Here is a 19649-nt window from a genome sequence, read left to right as displayed (position 1 = left end):
TCACTCGTCTGTTTGGAAAACACGAAAAGAAAATATTTCGAATTGAAAGTTTATTAAAAGTCGGAACAAAGAAAATGAATAGAGAATTCAGAAAATAAACGTAGAGGATCATTTGTTTAACAACCGAACTTCAGATTCTGCATTCAAGTTTATATATATATATATATATATATATATATATATATATATATATATATATATATATATATATGTATATATATATAGTATATATATATATATATTATATATATATATATATAGATATATATATATATAATTTGGACGCATATGATTTTCTTCATAAAGGAAAATTAATCCAAATGTTTCTCTTTCTCAGTGTACTTGTTTTTCAATATAATTCTCAACTCTACTTAGTTTTTCTCTACTTAACCTTATCTCTTACGATGCTATATAACAGTCGAGTGAATCTCTCTATAGCATTTCCATACTGTACAAAATCAAGTGGGTCAGAATGCGTATTAACAAACTTAACAACGGAGGTCCCAGTGGAGGCGTTTGTCTTGTTTACTCCGAACAAAACGCTCTTCTTCCACCAAATGTTTTCGTGCTGGGTATTAGTACTATCTAATATGGTCCTAGTTTCACGGTTTGCGTACTGTGGTTGTTGATTTTCTTTGGGCAAAGGGGAAAGAAGAATCTTGTCTACAGATGATCTTAACATTTTGAAGAGAATTCGGAATGATTACGTCAAGGCGATGCTTTCAACACTTCCTACTATCAAGGCTGTGTCCCACGAGCGATTTCTATCGGTGATGGCTTAATTGCTGCCAGTGAAGGTTCCATCAAAATGGTTGCTACAGCGAAACATTGTTCTTCCTTCAGGTAGCAGTCATTATGTGCCAGTGAATCTACACTGAATGCGATCCATTTCGTAAATATAGTACATGACATGAATATCCTACGACTGATAGAGGTTGCTTTCTTTTACACTCTTCAAAGAAAACGTCGTTCCAGAATGTTCTGTTGAAGAAAGGTACTGTAAAGCCTTTTAAAAACCTCATATTTCTTGCTGTGTAAGAAGACCGAACCAACATCTGTTTTGTCAAAAATATTAGCTCCGTGCAAAACCTGGCGCGGATGCTACAGAGTAATAGAAGTCTCACCTCTCTCACTTGGCCACTGGCATTGGTCAAACATTTCAAATCCAACACCACCACCCCCCACACAATCACTGAAAGTTTTCAGAAAATGGCGTTGGTTTATATATTAATATGCTACAATTTTATAATTCTAGTAATTTTGAAGAAATCTGAATTTGCATCTTTTTATCAAGATTCGTAGGAGACATAAAGATGGAGTTGCTTTCCGTATCTCACTTTATCAAAGCTGACGATAGCAAACTTGTAACATCTCGCAAACAAGCTTTTTCTTTCCCCTTCTAACTAGCTATAGAATTGGCAGAACAGTTCTATAGATGCATGTGCTAGTGTCCTGCTAGGTGTTTGTCATCATCTACCTCTTGCAGTACCCGTGGCACTCACTTGGATGCATTCTTTTAAAAGTAGATTATAATAGAGCGGCCAAATTCGTTGGAAATATGAGGAACTTGGTAATTATGGCAGCGTTCTGCATCAGGGATTATTTCAGATGCATTGTTTTTAGCGATTCTCTCTTTTCAAAGGACGCATTCTTTGTAAATGCAGTAACAAAAACTCTGTTTTGAACAATGAACCCTTAATCAAATTCGCGGCTACTTAATTCACGATTATTATGAGTAATTTCATCATTAAAGGATTTCCATTGATTTGAAATACGTTCCCTTCAAACGAAATTTCTGATTCCAATGTATATTTTTGGGGATAAACAGAACGCTGCAGATTAGTACACACTGTCGATGGTTGGTTTGGAAAAAACAGAATAACCAAGCTCATTAAAAAAATACCAAGATACTTTTGGAAAACGAAAATAACGACCCTGCTTATGATGTTAAATCTTTGAAGCAAAGAAGTAAAATTTTGCGTTACCTTTTCTGAGAACGAGGAATATCTGTGGTACGCAACAAAAATAAGGGTTGTTAAAGCATTCAAAAACCACAAATTTAGGACCAACACAAATATTGGAAACATAAAGAAAGCATCGAATTTAAAACTGCAGCGAATCATGAGAAGGCATCCAACCTCAGCAAGCGGGTACTTTAGAACGAAGGCAACAAACCACGCAATCCAAAGGTGGTGTTCAACGAGTATTATTTTCTGACAAACGTCTGCATCTTCATCCAAACTATGCATCAAGTGGATCATACGTGCGCAAAACTGAAGTCGTATACGCTAGACAAGGCAGTGTCACACACACGAACATTCGCAACTTCAATTTGACGCCAACCTCAGTTTACTTGGAGCTTAGATTTGGTATCAGATGCTAATCAAGGTTGCCAGATCATGTGCTCGCGTGACACCAGATTCTAGGCTGTGAGAAAGGAATGGGTCTCTCATCTTTTAACGGTCCTGTTGCGGTCAGCTTAATAAAAGGTCAGTTATTTGTTTCGCAAATGAAATAAGAAATTTTATTGTTCGTTGATAAATCAGTTTCCCAAAAATAGTTCATTAGGCATATAATCTGGTTATTTGCCAATTATACAAACATGCGTAGTTATTAAAAAAAAAAAAAAAAAAAAAAAAAAAAAAAAAAAAAAAACTTTTCAAATTGGGCCATAAATGACCCATTCGTCAACCTTATCGCGGACCGTTAAGAGAGTTATGGGAAAACACGTATGGTATTATTCACGATAATATCTTTTATCATGATTTGTCGCGTGAAATTAGAACATTTATTTCCAAACATCAGAGTGCTATTTTTTAAAAGTAGTAGCAATACGTTACGTAATAAAGTTTATTTTATTATTTTTTTTTTTCAAGTGCAACCGACCAGAGTGGTTTCCCGGAAGACCAAAGCTGATAGGTGAAGGGTGTTAGTAGTACTATATCAGTGTCAGAAAGGGAAGAGAGAAATTGATAAATAGAAGCAAAGAGAGACAGAGCGGTAGAGACAGAATTCTATAAACAAAATCAAAGACTGAAACTTCACACGCTCACTTATTTACTAAACGATACTAGACAGAAACTTGCTTCCACCCGAGCGCGAGCGCGCACTCACCCACACACACGTCTTGAACAAGGAACAAAACTAGAAACTTTACAAGGGAGAGTGAGTTCTATAAACAAGAAGCAAAATAAGACTGAAGTGAGAGTGAGAGGGAGACAGAAATAAGTCAATAAAGCACAGTTTTAGAATCGAGAGAGAGAGAGAGAGAGAGAGAGAGTCAAGAAATCTTCACTACCGGAGTGAATTACGAGTGGCCGGGTGCATGTGTGTGTTTGGAGTAAGAAAATCGTGAAAATACAAACTGGTATACTACCGTCTCAGCTCATGTATTTTTGTGTAAAAAATCTGAGTTTCTTTACTATTTCTTTTTAGACGTAGATGGTGATTTCTTGGAAGAACGGCGGAAGAGGCTACGAGTGAAGACACACACAGACATAAAACGTTACGAAAGCAGACAAAAAGAGATATACAGTAAAAAGTAAATAAATAACTAAACAAAAGGACATTTTTTTTTGGCAAACAGCTTAGGAGGTTACAGGTTGTACACTGCCCGTTTGTATGGTACGTAATTTAACCAGTGTCACACTATAACAGTTTTCGGGCATCTCCGACCACTTAATCACAAAATTTGTATCAAACCGTGAAAGTTGAAGTCATTTGTGTTGGATAAGGTGATGTCAAACGTTCTTGGGGCACAGATGACTTCGATTATGCAACCAGTATTAGCTAATAAATGCAATTTTTGACGACATGATACCAAGAAAATTCCTGGAGTCATTCTCTTGTTACGTCACACCGGCTCATTTCTGTCAGAGGTTTCTGGAAGTATTTTCTTAGGAATTGGAGTAGGCCTACACCAGTTTCATGTTACTTTAATATTAATATACTGTATTTCTTGGACTGTTACGACATTGTAATTTTGTTTATGCAAAAGTTTTGTATGGTGAAAACATCTGAATCTGTCAACACTGGTAACTGCGCAAAAAAAAAAAAAAAAAAAAGAAAGAAAGAAAAAACGGAATCCACCTCTCAAAAAGTTATGTTATGAACACCATTTAACGCTCAGTTTTAATGTTAAAGCAAATTCTATATCCCTTTTCTCGTATCACGCATGCCGCCTTTGGTCAAATCCCCTAATGGCATAAGGCCTACTTATCTAAACCAGCCCACCAACAGGCACTGAATGAATGAACCAACAAGACTATTGCAACTTGCATTTTGTGGAAACCAAATTATGCCCAGATGTATTTCAGATTTCAAAGCTCTGTGACTTTGTTTCCCGAAAAAAAATAAAAAATACTAGGCGACCATTGCATCTAGAACTCAATAGTCCCAGCGTTAAATTTAAGACACACACACACACACACACACACACACACACACACACACACACATATATATATATATATATATATATATATATATATATATATATGTATATATATATATGTATGTGTGTGTGTGTGCGCGCGCGCACCATGAATGTATACGTGTGAGTGACTGTAATCAAGGAAATATCACAGGCGGGTTGTGTATTCTTGATGCTGGAATTCACCCAAAGCAAGCGATAATGATTGCTAGCTAAATTGAGGGCGCCCGTGTTCTTTTCTTACGCTTATGGTCTACAGTTTTGCGCAGAAACAATTCAAAACGTTTCCCAACGGACGATAATGTAATTGAAATGAGTTAGTTGGTGAATGAAATTACTGTAGTAAAATGCGGTTTTTTTTTTTCTTAAACGAATCGCCCTTTGTGACCTAATGAACACCTTATGATGTCATCACTAGCAGTCTAGCAGCACGGCATCAGAAAAAAGAAAACAAATAACCGGCAAAGTTATTCGAGTATTCATGACGACAGGTGGCAGTAGAAAAACTGCTAGATTAACTGATTTTCCCCTTCCTTTCTAGCATGTTTACTGGTAACAGCTGCAGCGTTTTTGCTGCTCGTGTAGAATGCACCTATTAGGTAACATTCTTTACTAAACTTTCAAACGGAATGGAAGGTGTAAATTAAGAAAATAGCCTTACAGTAGACCATTGTCTGTGTTACATACTAGACAAAAGCATTCCGAGTGAAAAGTTTGTAGCAGAAACTCACATAGACTGCGTGCGCGTGCAGAGGTTTCAACTTTTCTTTTTTGCGCTATCACCATATTTTTACCTTTTCTTTTATAGCACTTGAGATCCCCATTGGAGATTGGGAAGAAGAGTTGCCAATAAATGCTATTAATCTTTGATCCTACTACTTCAAACTGCGATTTAATTGTACTAGATTCTTCATCATGAACAATTATAACAGTTCTTGGTATGATTACAAGAGTCGGAAGTAATTCAAATCATGGTATCTTAGAACGAGTGGCAACTCGGAATTTTCACGCGAAAAGACCAGATGTGCGGATAAGTTAAGTCCTACTGTCAACCTGTAATAGACCCCTCCCCGTCCTCAACTTCAGACTGTATTCTTACTTGATTGGGCTTGATGTTTTCGTCGTCGGTCGTACGTAGTAGTAAGGTTCGTTGTGCCAGCTTTCATGTTGGAGCCATGATAAAGCAAAATCTAAGGATTCGAAGCAACTTTTAAAAGGTATGTATTGCTTGCATAATGTTTTGTAGAGTGACTTCGAAATGAAAGTGTCTATCTGATGTTTTGGTGGCAGCGTAGGCTACGCATTTGTAAACAATAACTGCAGCTCCTTCCTTATTTTGCAAAGGTATTAGGTATTTATATTTTCTCTCTGGCCTGAACACTTTTAATGTCATTTAAACTTGATTTCTCCATTATTCTGGTTGTCCTTTTTGTTCTCGATTTGCGCGTCTGTTTTCCGAGCTACCTTACGTTTATCCTGTTTATTGAATTACGGGAACGATTATTGGTCCAATAACTCGTTTTATAATCTCCTTTCTTATTGAAAAATTTTGACTCATTTCTTATGGATTTTTTTTTATATAGGTTGGGTGGTTGGTTCGATTTGCCAGCCATCTACTAGCACTGACCCTTGCCCAAAGGTAGCCGAAAATTTGGTAATGGTAAGGAGATCAAGAAGTCTGGTGTGGTCCAACTAACCTAAGTTAGACTTTGGTTAACGATTTAACTATAGTGACTTCATACTATCAGACTAGCTTTTAGTCCAAGGCAACTCTAGATGTTTTTGCCTAGTGTGAAGCATATAGTCTTTGGTGACTTTAGACCAAGACTGGCAAATAGGCAACTAGATGCTTACAGATCCGGTATGTATCGACCTCTGCATCACCTCTGAGGTTGCTAGTATTAAACATGGCGGAAGCTCAGTGGGACGCTTTGTTTAGTACTAGCCCCTCAGGGATCAAAGTATTATATACACACATTTCTATATATTTCTATACGTTAATAAACGATATGTTAGATCCTCAAGGGGCTAGTGCTAAAACACGGCGTCCTACCTACTGAGTTTCCACCATGCTTAGTACTAGCCCCTCGGAGGTGGTGCGTAGGTGGATACTATATTCCGGTTTAATAGCGTGACAGTGCGCAAACTTCAACAAAACTTTACATATCGCGACTGTGAGTTTTTTTTTTTTTTTTTTTTTTTTTTGTGTGCAATATAGTACCTGCGACAGCAATGGCGAATAGAATATATTAGATATCGAATTGTTTACAATAGCAAGTGGAACAGTTGACAGCATCAGGGTCGGTTGCCATATTATTATTTAATTTTATTATTAAGTATTATTATTATGATTATTATTATTCATTAATTATTAATTAATTTGTATGCCTCGACTGTAGAAACTATCTGATCAAATTTCCGTAGATACTTATACTTATTGATGTCAGCTAATTTCTAAACGTAAATAATTCAGTTAACAATCCTAAGCTGTTTGCCTGAACATGTCATCACATTTAATAAACACAGTAATTCAGGCGGTTGACTTTGGTTAACTTCAGAGAAATCATATAATTTTATTAAGTAGAGATTAACATCTTAACAGGGTGTATATATATATATATATATATATATATATATATATATATATATATATATTATATATATATATATATTTCTTGAAAGGAAATTTAAAATATGTTTTCAGTTGATATTTGAATGCCTGTTTATAAAAGCTTTGAATTTTTTACATGAAAAGTTATAATATTAAATTGTCTGATTTACCGCCCTCCATGCTTAAAATGTAACAATAACACATCGTCAGATACATATAAAAGACATAGATGTATAATCAAAACCCCACAATATATTTGGCATTGGCAAAACACTAATTAATGACACTTAAGAATAAACACAGAGATATAAGAAACAGACCATAACTGCTTATTATTATTAGTATAAAAAATGGGTAATGATGGAGGAAAAAGGGGTAACTGGTTGATTAAGACAGGTCTATTGTACAGCTGAGTAGCCATAAAATTAATGTATATGTACCATCAGGGTAATGGTAGATGGACAATTCACATCTTGATTGATAATGACAATGGCGCTATTATATATAAGTTAACTAATTGGTTTGGGGTTCATTTATTATTGGGTTAATTGATGAGTTGACTTAACTGATGGTTTGACTGAAACTAATGCATTTTCTAAGAGGAGTCAGTGCTGAAAGTGGCGGAATAATTTTAACATGATTTAGTCCGTGGTTTATGCTTAATAGATGAAATTATCATACGTACACTGATTTACTAGCAAGGAAAATCCTCATCATTTTCCCCCAAGACTTCCTTCTGAATCCTCCTAGGGCGCTGAGCCGAACACAAAAAGGTTGATGGAATTGAGAACATAAATTGGTTTTCTAAAAGTTTTATTAGCCTTTCTAAATCCAGTGTGTAAAATCAAAATCAAACTTAGGTTAGAAAACGGTGTATAATTGACAGCGTCATGAAAGGGTACAGTGATGCAAAAAACAGAATGCCAGTGGAGCAGAAAGGGGAATGAAGGTAACGGTCTTTGGTTTGTGTATGAAAATGTGCTTATAGAATTGTACTTACGTATGTGTACTTTACAATATAGTTCATGTATATTGTAGTATATACATTCGTTTGCTAATTATAGAGGCGCTATATATATATATATATATATATATTTTATATATATATATATATATATGTGTGTGTGTGTGTGTGTGTGTACATGCATATATATGTATGTATATAATATATGTGTGCGTGTATAGTGTTTCAGTTCATGACCTAGATGAATGATAGGAATACATACAATGAAACGTGATGCTTAATTTGACCTGTAGCTGTGGAGGTGATAATAAGGGAAACATACAAAGAGAAAACAATTAGTTACTTATACTTAAGAAATTCAAACGACTTAGAAATGAAAAAGGGAAAATACGATGGGAGGCCTAAAGATTAATAGGCCTAAAGTAAGGCTGAGACTTGCCCGAGATCGCGGTGATGCCAAACTTTTGTTACTTATTTTACTTTTTCCTCTCTCTCTCTAACATACAAGTGTATATCTGTGTAATCCCCTATACCCTTCTGCAGAAAGCCTGAAAAATATAAGAAATAAGAATTGGTCTGTGGTTAAATCTCTTTTTTGGTCAATGACTTGATTGCTTCTCTTGTTCTATTTTCCCTCACTCCAGTTACAGTATCATGACTATGAATTACTTCTTTTGTTCTACTCCTCCATTTGATATGCTGGGATTTATACTTCTATTTCCATGATTGCTTTGTATCGCCATCCCATGTATTTCTCTGCCTAGTTTTGATTTGGGGTCCTAGAGCAATTTTTTTTATTCATTATTTTTCAAGTGTTTTCTTTCTTTTTTTTTTTTCTTTTTTGGTTGATCGTACCTTGCATGGGCAGAATGGATAATTACAACTTTGAGTGAATCTTTCAGTGGACACCAAGTACACATGTACATATAGTAACACTTTTATAACAATATATAAATTGGTCCTCTGTGTTTGATTGCTACATAAGCTATGTCTATCATTCAGGTTTTTTTTGTTCTATTCTCACGAGTTTTGTGTTTATTCCTTCACACTATTTTAGCTAGCGTGCTTTTGGTGACGGTCCATAACCCCTATTTAGCGTAAATCAAGCGACTAAAGCTGACGAACACGTGAAGTAACGGCTATACAGTTCGTTTTCCTGAAATATATCTGCTGGAATTTTCATCAGTACTACCGGCATCATTCTGGCTACTCAAGTATAATCGACACGGGGTTTTCTCTTTGAATGTTTCTATTTATCCGTTTTATTTATTCATAGGCCTATTCTTTTTTTTACAGTTTTTATTTATTCGTTTCATTTATTCAAAGGCCTATTCTTTTTTCACCAATAACAAAGTACTTCACAGTGTCATTACAATGATTCCTAGACGTTACAAATGATTCTTTATACTTCATGTCGTGCGTGATTCTATTTGATATATACCAATCTATGATACATATTTTCAGTCACTTTTTGTAATTATTGAATGGCGCGTCAGAGTTCAAGTTTTCTCAATACACTGCAGGTATGAAGTAATGTCCCTCCATTTTACATTTTGAAGGTAAACTTCCTTACTATAGTTTTGTGTGCGTGTGTGTGTTGGATAAGTTGCTGTTGACTGAGGAAGGCAAAATCAACCGTCTCCATCTCATGAGATAACTATAGAGGACACACAAGTGAATTCCCATATGCTGTGATATATCTTACAAGCTATTGTGCTTCCTGTAACTTACAATGTAATTATTCTGCTTGAATTTTTCTTTTTTCTGTAACACCCTAAATGCAGATCTAATCCTTATTTTATTCTCATCATTACTACGTATGACATCATCTCGGCCGCCCTTCATTCGCGTACCCCAACTTTCAGTCGGTCGTAACTTCTACTCTTGCACTCATCATTCTCTGGCTTCGTATTTGAAATTTTGCTCATCCTCTTATTCAGTTTCAACGCCTTTTTTAAAGTATCAGTCTATTATTAACTTGCTTTTTTCGATTATTCGATTTTTATTTTCTATTTTGATTGTGTACACATTCGTCTCTTCAACTCCTTCAGCAGCATCGTTTATTTATTTCTAATTGACTTATATTCGTTGTTGTTACTAACGTCATTGATGCGCAGCCGTTTTTCATTCTTATTGTTATCCTCCTATTCTTGATCTCTTTACAATCCCTGTCCCTCCACTTTTACTTTCCCCTTCTTTCTTGAACTGGCGTATTTTGAATTCCCCTTTTCTTTTTATCTACGAAACACCCGAGTTTGTTGACCTGAATTATCCCTAAACGACTTTTCCTTTCTGCTCGCTAACCTTTTCATTTTACTTATTCCTTCCTCTGGTGTCTCATTTCCCTTTCTTCCTTCCGGTGTACTTTTAACCGTTTATATCATCTAACCTATCCCGTTATTTTTTCTATTTTACTAAGTATGCGATTTTTCTGTCTTCCTTCCATTTATTTTTGGGCCAGTCATTCTAACTTTGCTATGTCTGTGTTTTCATTCCGTACCTACTCCTTTCTATCTCATACGTCTAACCTCGCCCTTCGGTCTACTTTTGGCCCAATCCTTCTACTTTTGCTACTTTGTCCTTTCTTCCCCCTTCTTCCTGCTCTCTACTACTTCTACATCTACGTTCCTCCTCCTCCTCTCGGCGCTCTCTTCCTCTCCTTTCCATGCTGGGGTACATTTTTGGTCTCCTCACCTCCTCGGTGGGTGGCAGAGGCCCCTGGGGCATGCCACTCCTGGAGGACAGTTCCCTTCGCACATCTCTCCGATGCTCATCGAGTGGTAGTACGAAGCCAAGAGCTGCTTGGCCATCTGCTCGTCCTCGTCCTCGAGGGTGACGTTGTGGTACTTGGCCCTCAGCCTTCGGCGCTCCTGCGGGTTAGGGAACAAGTGACAATGACTTCATTTTCTGGGAGAAAGTGTTTCAAGTGTGCGCTTGTGAATTTTGTGCGCGCAACACACACACACAGATATATATATATATATTATATATATATATATATATATATATATATATATATATATATACATACATACATACACATACATACACATATGTATGAATTTATTCCACTATTGAAAAACAAAATTATATAATGAATTTGCCCTCGAACAGGACTCTTAAAGAACATCAGGTGTTCGCCAAGAGTCCCGTTGGAGGGTGAAGTCGTTAAGTACCCAGACTCATTTTCCTTTCGTTACTGAGGAGTAAAGTATTATACATACATATATATATGTATTATGTATCTGTTTACCTACCTAAGCGTCACCGTTATTCTGCTCAAACAAGAAATTGAAAATGAGTACATGCAGTAAAGTTATTCATAGAGAAAGACGATTTTATACATATAGGCAATAAATTGTCGATGTACAGAATTCAAACACAGAATAAAAATTTTTTTAGGCAGAAGAAAATGTATGGCTAAAGTTTAGCAAACTTTCTCCGAAGTAATAATTTGACATTCTGTATGTTGTTATTTTCCCTAAGGTTGACATCATTGATACATGAACCTTCGTGTAATCTGACCATCTTATACGAGGTTTTCATAAGAAGTGCTCTCCGTAGGGGGGTAGTTCCGTCAGCGGACCTCATGCGGTGCACTGTAGGCATTACTTAAGGTTCTTTGCAGCGTGCCTTCTACCCCTAGCTGCAACCACTTTCGCTCCTTTTACTGTACCTCCTTTCATGTACTCTTTCTTCCTCTTACTTTCCACCCACTCCTAAATCTTGAGTCATAGTGCCACTGCTTTGAGGTTTTCCTCCTGTTACACCTTTCAAACCTTTTACTGTCAATTTCTATTTCAGCACTGAATGACCTCATAGGTCCCAGTGCTTGGCATTTGGCCTAAATTTTATATTCAACTCATTTCATAAACACTGCTTATTCGAGTATCATCAGTCCATCCGTGTATTGATCAACCGTCTTTGGAGTCTTGCCGCTGCTTATGGCACTCCACTTTTGGGTCGGCCATGTTCTGGGCTCCCTCCACACGCAGCCTTTGGGAACTTGGGAACTTGCTGAATGCCTACAAACGCTGTTTGTTGATCAGAACGAGGCCCGTGGTGGCATGTGACTTACTTACTCTTGACAACAGCAACTCCATTCCTACACCTATGAACCTCATTTTCGTAGTAAGATGGCAGCTTTGTCAACCCTGCAGTTAAGTACCTGTGGGGGGCCAGTGCCGTTAATGCACCTCATGCCTCCTTCTGCTGCACCCACTTTTCAGCCATTTACTCTACCTCCATTATCGCTCGGTCCTTTCTTCCGGCTTGCTGTCCGGTCACTCCAACTCCCTCTTTTCACTGTCTTAAGAATCTCTGAATGGCTGGAAGTTCCCCTGTGTTTGGCTTTACAGCCTGATTTTCATGAATCTCCTGCATCGAGTCAACCTTTTATTTTCGTAGTTTATAGTAGATTCACATCAACCCTGCATCTGATGTCTATACCCGTCCCTCACGACGCTTCTGATTGGCTATTGATAAGCCAATCACAGGGCTGGAAACTCTTAGTCTCTCTCGAGAGTTCACATAGGCAGGGTGTACGTTCCACCTCTCCTGAGGAATACGTCTTTTAAAAGTATTCCTCAGAAGAGGTGGAACATACATCTTGCCTATGTGAACTCTCTCGAGAGACTGAGAGTTTCCAGCCCGGTGATTAGCTTATCATCAGCCAATCAGAAGCGTCGTAAGGGACTAGCCTAGACATCATATTATCATGGGTGATGTGAATCTAATATTGTAACTTCTTCAGGATCCCCACATTAGGGTTAGATACATTCAGTTCTTCGTACGCCGGCTGCATTCCAGTCTTTGGTCAAGAGCGAATCTTTACTTACAAGAATTTCATCATTGTTTAAGGAAGAATCCATGCTGATATAAGGTATGCATAGATCTATGAGGTTCTCACTTTTGGTATCCTGAATAAGCTTGGAACCCTGCATGTGGACTGGTTTCCCTGGGCTTTACACAAAATCGAGCGGTTGCTTCCAAGTATTAAAGGAATGTTCATCAGTGTGTAAGATTCCATGCTGGCATAAGGTCAGCTTAACCTCACAAGAGCAATACAAATCCGATTATGAATCGGCCGATCGGCAGAAAGTCATAATTCATTTCTATAATAAAATTCGAGTAGATCTTGTTTGTCCTCCTGTGGGTGACAGTAGGGGAGAAGACGTGGCCCAGTCCCTGCAAACTGGTTTGTGCAGTCCGGTGGGGGCAAGGTAGGTAGGGTAAGGGAGACATCCACCCTCCTCATGCAAACCTGTTTGCCTGCCCCAGGTAGGGGTGGGGTAGGTAGGGGAGACAGCAGCGACGGGTTCCAGCACACGTAGCATGCGCCAACAAGCTTGCACATTTATAATTTCCTTCGACGAATTTTGATTTTCTAAGCTATTAAATAACGTAGTTTTTGTTTTTATTTATCAAGTTTAAATCAGCCTTGTTTACTTTCAAGTTTCTTTTGCTTAAGCAGCCAAATGCTTGTTAGTTAATGTAAGAGTTTTTGTGTTATTGAGCGCCTCCTCCTCCCTTGTTTATTTCTGTGAACTATCGTTCTAACGATTGTTTTGTGATTTGTTTTTGAGCTACGGTGGATGGTTCGTAGCTGTACTGTGAACGTTGATGGTCTGCCCGCGGAAGTTCGGGCTTTGGAACGCTCCTTGTCAGACCATCCCCTTGAGCGGCTTTTGTGGATTATTGGAGGACGACCTTTTGGCAGTTTATTTTGGAAACGGCGCTGTTGGAATCTTTCCTCACGACCGTTCGTAGGTGCCTTAGTCACCTGCGACTCTGGTGCTGTAGATCACGGCTCTTCGTTCACTTGCGACCATAGTGTCCGCTTTACGGGGTTCCGCAGAAGCGTAAGTTATTTGCGACTTCTCGTATTACCCCTTATTTCCCGTTGGAGGGAGCCCACGGGGAAATTTGGGGTTACCGTCGCTGGATCCCGGTACTAATTACGGATTCACCTGCCACTTCTGCCTTCGTCCTTCTGCTTTTCTTCGGGGATGTGTGTGAGCGCTGGCTCGTAAGGAGATACTTAGGGAGGCAATCGCCAGGTAAGGCAGTATAGCTATTATTTCCTTCGAGGAGCCTTATACCCCTTTTGTCCTGGCGATCGTGTCCATCCCTTTAGTAGCAGTTTGGGTGCTCGCTATAGACTCCTAGTTCGACCCGTCTTCAGTTGTTCATCCCCGACGTAAGGATTGGAACTGTCAGTGTACGTCCAGTACATATATTATATATATATACATATACTTTGTCATAGGTTTTACTTGTTTATGTTGTAAGCTTATTATTGCCTTTATTGTTTACTGTTTATTGGTGGATAGTATTCCATATCTTTAGTTATATGGCTAGGTAGGTAAATTTAAGGTTTTCCTTGTTTTGATATCGTCCACTTCCTTCAGCCTTTTGTTATTTAGGATAGTTTTGGCCGGCATATATTTGGATCCTCACTGATTTATGAGATATTTGTTCTCCTCTGAATTTCTGTTAGGATTTAGATATTTAGCTTTAGGGTGCTTTGTGGCTCGTTGAGGACCTGGTATTTAGTCCTCTTGCTTTAAGCTGTATTGTTGTATGTATTTTACTTGAACCCGCAAGGCTGATTTAAATTATTTCTGTTTTGTAATAAATACTGTTAAGTTTTTCTGGAGTGTTTTTGTGCCTGCTTTCCTTGAACATGGGTTGCATATACTGTCTACGATCCTAGCAAAATAAAGTACCTAAGAACCTGTACTAGAACCCCAGAGGTTTGTAACATAAGCCGACGCCCATGGTAGCTGTAAGTTCATCTTATAGTGCCAAATCTTGAGGTGTAGTCTAGCAAGGGCACCAAGGTGCCCATCTTGTTGGCTCTCCCAAGAAAAACAAAAATCATATAGATTTGGAATGTTATGAATAAAAGTATTGGATAATTTTTTCTCTTCAGAGATGTTCGCAAACCAAAGCTATTATAAATAATTTTCTCTCAGTTTCTAAGTCTTGCAGCTGCTTCGGGAACTCAAATGTAACGGTTGAGTTGACGACATTCTAAGCTCTCTGTGCAGCCTTGTTGAATTGACCTAGTCCCTTTAAGGCAGTTTATCAAAGCAAAATCCTGTGTTGGCATAAAGCCAGCATCATCAATAAGCTTATACTTACTTCTAAGAATCCCAGTTACGATTCCCTCAGAAGTGGGTTGGCTACACTCTAGGCTCAGCACATAGCACTCAGGAAATGACCCTATACTTTAGTACATCAGAGTAAGAGGTTGTGCTGGCATAAGGCTAGCTTAATTCGATACGAGGAACAGCAACTCTGTAGCTACTTACTTCTCCAAGCCTCTCATTCTCGAAATCCTGCAGCTGCTTGAGGAACCCTACGTTTGGGTTGGCTACATTGCGAGCGCCGCGCACAGCCTTGAGGGAGTCCCGCCAGCTGAGTGACGTCACGCACATCACGTACACGACCGCTACCGTCACGGAGCGTGACATTCCTGCTAAGCTGTCGGACAGAAAGAATGTTCATTGTTATTAATAGTTATTATGAACAACCCACGAGGCATCATAAACTCACGCTGATCCCAAGAGCCAGGAAGGTAGAGCGTAGGGTTAATTATTCTGCTTTGCTGATCAGCAGTGAGTCATGACAGCTTTAGAATTTCTTCGAAATTTTGTTTCGCTAATACCCATAGTGCTCGTTACACCAGTTTATAATGTCTAACAGCTCAGTCTATCAATCAATCGCGTTCAGTTCTTTCTTAGGTGTAGTCTAAAAAGGGTACCAAGTTGCTACTATCTTGTTGGGTTTCCCAAAATAGATGAAATAAAAAAAACCATAAATTGGAAATGTCAATAAGATTACTTAATCATTTTTTTCTTATTTCAGAGATGTTCGTAAACAAAAGATATTCATGCTTTTCATATATTCAGAGTGGACATTTAAACTAGTACGCCTTTGACTGGCCTTTTGATAAGTAGCTTAATGAAATCTGATAAGTAACAAATACCTCTAGCATACCTTACAAATAAACGTGCAGTGTATCATACAGCTACCAGTAATTCTATACGAATTGTAACTTTCTTAGAACTTACTTCAATTTAAGATTTCTACCCGCAAAATACATCACTTCTAAATGGTTAACATAGCAGCAAAAATTCATAATAAAAAGCTTAGAAGTAAGTAAGAAAGTCTACTAAATTAAAGGTTTACTTCTGTAGTGAAAAGGAATCGTCTGAAATATAATAATAATGATGCAAATGATGATGTAGGATCAAGCTCTGAATATTGTATTTTGAAAAATATGACTTATGTGGTTTAAACCACACAATTAACAATCAGGCTTTTAAAGGGTATATATATATATATATATATATATATATATATATATATATATATATAATATATATATATATACAGTGGTACCTCGACATATGAAATTTATCCGTTCTGAGGCGGCCTTCGTAAATTGAGCTTTTCGTATCTTGAACCGCATTTTACATGTAAATTGCCTAATCCGTTCCAAGCCCTACAAAAACACCCCAGTAAATTTTATAATAAAGCTAAATTGACCAATAAACAATGAAATACTACAACAATTTGGACCATTCAATACCTAACTTAATACGTACTACTAATATGTACCTGTAAATAAAGTGTATTAGTGTACATGGTATACAAGAAATACTGTACGTACATACGTACGTATGTAGTAAAATGTGGAACCTTACCTTTAGAGTGAGGTGATGTTCGAAAGTGGCGACAGAGGAGGAGGACAAACAGCAGAAAATTTGATACGTAGTACGTACACTTAACGAAACACATTAAAAATGTCAGGAAACATAAACTAAACTTCATGAAACACATTAACAAAACCGTAACACTTAACAAAAAAGTTAAAATTAATTTTTTTCTCTTTTTTTATTTTTACATTTTTTTTACTGTTTTATACTTTGTTTTTTTTATTTTTTTTAATTCAAAATTTCAATTTCTTCACCACTTTCAACTTTCTGTTTTTTTGTAGTATCAATTGGATCTTCCTTTTTGCTTACTCCTACTAAAGGCCTCTTTAAAAAATAACTATCCAAGGAAGATTGCTTCTGCCTACTTTTCACAATGTTGCTGAAACGACTCAGGCAAACTTCATCAAACTGCACAAGCATATGACCTGTGTAAGCCTTTTTGGGGTGTCTCTTTTCTACAAATGATTGCACCTTATGAAAAGCAGCTAGAGCATCCTTAATTTCTGCCGTTGTCATAGGGTCGTCCTCCTCCTCCTCGCCGCTGCTAGAGAACTATTCTTGTACGACGTTATGTTGCATGGCCTCCAACTCCTTCAGGGCATCCGTCGTAAGCTCCTCTTGGTGCTCCTCGAGAAGGTCATTGATGTTGTCCTCGTCGACGACCAGCCCCATGGACTTGCCGAGTGCAACGATCTTGTCAAGATCTCGTTGCGAAACAGTTTCAGGATCGTCAACTGTTCCTGAATCTGCAGCACCAGCTTCACCCACTTCGAATCCCTCGAAGTCTCGGGCGGATACGGCATCAGGCCAGAGTTTCCTCCACGCAGAATTCAAGGTTCACCTCGAAACCTCCTGCCAAGCTTGATCGATGAGTCGGATGCATATCACAACATCGAAATGCTCCTTCCAAAATTCACGCAAGGTGAGGTTTGTGGTATTGGTGATGTCGAAACATCTCTTGAAAAGATGTTTCGTATACAGCTTCTTGAAGTTTGATATCACTTGCTGGTCCATGGGCTGGAGGAGAGGGGTGGTGTTAGGCAGAAGATAAAGAACCTTGATAAAAGAATACTCCTCTAGGATATCTTCCTCGAGGCCAGGAGGGTGAGCAGGGGCATTGTTCAATAACAGTAGACATTTCAGAGGGAGGCGCTACTCTTCCAAGAATTTCTTCACTGTTGGGCCGAAACACAGATTTACCCACTCGGTGAACAAAAGTCTCGTTACCCAGGCTTTCGCATTAGCCCTCCACATCACTGGAAGCTTCTCCTTTAGCACTTTGTGGGCCTTGAAGGCTCGATGAGTCTCCGAATGATAGAGAAGTAGGGGCTTCACCTTGCAATCCCCACTGGCGTTCGAACAAAGTGCGAGCGTAAGCCTGTCTTTCATAGGCTTATGCCCAGGTAGCTTCTTCTCTTCCTGCGTGATGTACGTCCGACGAGGCATTTTTTTCCAAAATAGGCCAGTCTCATCACAGTTGAAGACTTGCTGAGAACTGTAGCCTTCCTTAATAAAGGCTTCGGCCGCTTTCGTGTCTGAGCTGGCCGCCTCCCCATGCCGCACCACTAAATGGATGCCAGTCTGTTTATGGAACTTTTCGAACCACCTATTAGAAGCCTTGAAGTCTGGGGTTAGTGTCGATGTCCCTTCTCTGTCATCTTTGGCCTGGGCAATCAAATCGCCGAAAATAGTGGTGGCCTTGTGGTAGATTGCCGTCTCGGTTATCGTATCACCAGAAATTTCTTTGTCTTTTATCCAGACAAGAAGCAGCCTTTCCATCTCGTCGTGCATGTGGCTCCTCTTGCTAGACAAAATAGTCACGCCCTTGGAAGGTGTAGCTGCTTTGATAGCTTCCTTCTTCTTAAAGATGGTGCCTATTGTCAACGGATTTCGGCCATATTCCTTGGCGATCACACTCAATCGCATGCCAGCTTCATACTTTTTAATTATCTCCATCTTTGTCTCCAAAGAAAGCATCCTCTTCTTTCCGTGAACTTCAACTTTCTTGGGACCCATGACTACGTATATACTGTACATAATTAAGTTATGTAGTATACATATATAGTAAAGTTTTCACAACACAATAAAGTAGTACTACAACGAAATCACTAATGAATTTACGTTAATAAAAGAAATCGTATAGAACGAACGAATTCCGTGTGCTTACGATAATGATGCTGCTACCGAGTGGCCGAAAAAGCATGCCGCTACGTAGATGCATGATGGGATCATGGGAGAGATGCTGACCAATAGGAGAGCAGGATCTTATGGCGGTGACTAGTGTCAGGAACCAATGGGAGAGCGGGAGGATGGTGGCGAGTCTACTCAGTTGCCGTCGCGCGAGTTTTAAAATTGTTATCTGTGGTCCGGGCGAATCTCGGGACTTTACAGCAACAACCTTTCGTAACCTGAACTATTTTCGTATGTAGAGCCAAAAAAAATCTCTGTATTTGCTTTCGTATCTCGAATTTTTCATAAGTTGAGCCTTTCGTATGTCGAGGTACCACTGTATATAGATTTTTTTGGCTCTACATACGAAAATAGTTCAGGTTACGAAAGTGCTTTCTCCTGTTTATTCAGGAGAAAGCACTTGGTACTGACCTTCTGCCTGTCATTTTCCTTTGGTATTCACTAATATATATATATATATATATATATATATATATATATATATATATATAATATATATATTATTATATATATATATGTATATGCATTTACACAAACACACACACACACACACATATATATATATATATATATATATATATATATATATATATATATATATGTATATATATATATATATATATATATATATATATATATATATATATATATATATATATGATATATATATATATGTGTGTGTGTGTGTGTGTGTGTTTGTGTAAATGCATATATATATATATATTA

At 38.0% G+C, this 19649-nt stretch overlaps 1 protein-coding gene and 1 long non-coding RNA gene across 4 annotated transcripts in view; one reads left to right on the top strand and one right to left on the bottom strand.

Annotated features, from left to right (window-relative positions):
* LOC135216268 (serine/arginine repetitive matrix protein 2-like) overlaps nt 1–19649 on the bottom strand; it is a 350391-nt gene that overhangs the window by 17331 nt on the left and 313411 nt on the right. For all 3 annotated transcript variants that reach the window (XM_064251443.1, XM_064251436.1, XM_064251451.1), the window contains 2 exons: nt 15324–15495; nt 10702–10877 (listed from right to left, as the gene is read on the bottom strand). In XM_064251443.1, the coding sequence (XP_064107513.1) occupies nt 10702–10877; nt 15324–15495 (348 nt within the window). The remainder of the gene's footprint in view (nt 1–10701; nt 10878–15323; nt 15496–19649) is intronic.
* The window catches only part of LOC135216289 (uncharacterized), a 196890-nt gene continuing 181512 nt past the window's right edge, over nt 4272–19649 (top strand). The window contains exon 1 of the long non-coding RNA XR_010314848.1: nt 4272–5649. This is a non-coding gene — a long non-coding RNA (uncharacterized LOC135216289). The remainder of the gene's footprint in view (nt 5650–19649) is intronic.

The sequence above is a fragment of the Macrobrachium nipponense genome, chromosome 19, assembly GCF_015104395.2.
Source record: "Macrobrachium nipponense isolate FS-2020 chromosome 19, ASM1510439v2, whole genome shotgun sequence".
In the NCBI taxonomy this organism is placed as follows: domain Eukaryota; kingdom Metazoa; phylum Arthropoda; class Malacostraca; order Decapoda; family Palaemonidae; genus Macrobrachium; species Macrobrachium nipponense.
The sequence above is the reverse complement of the archived record's forward strand: the minus strand, read 5'-3'. Positions and strand labels throughout refer to the sequence as shown.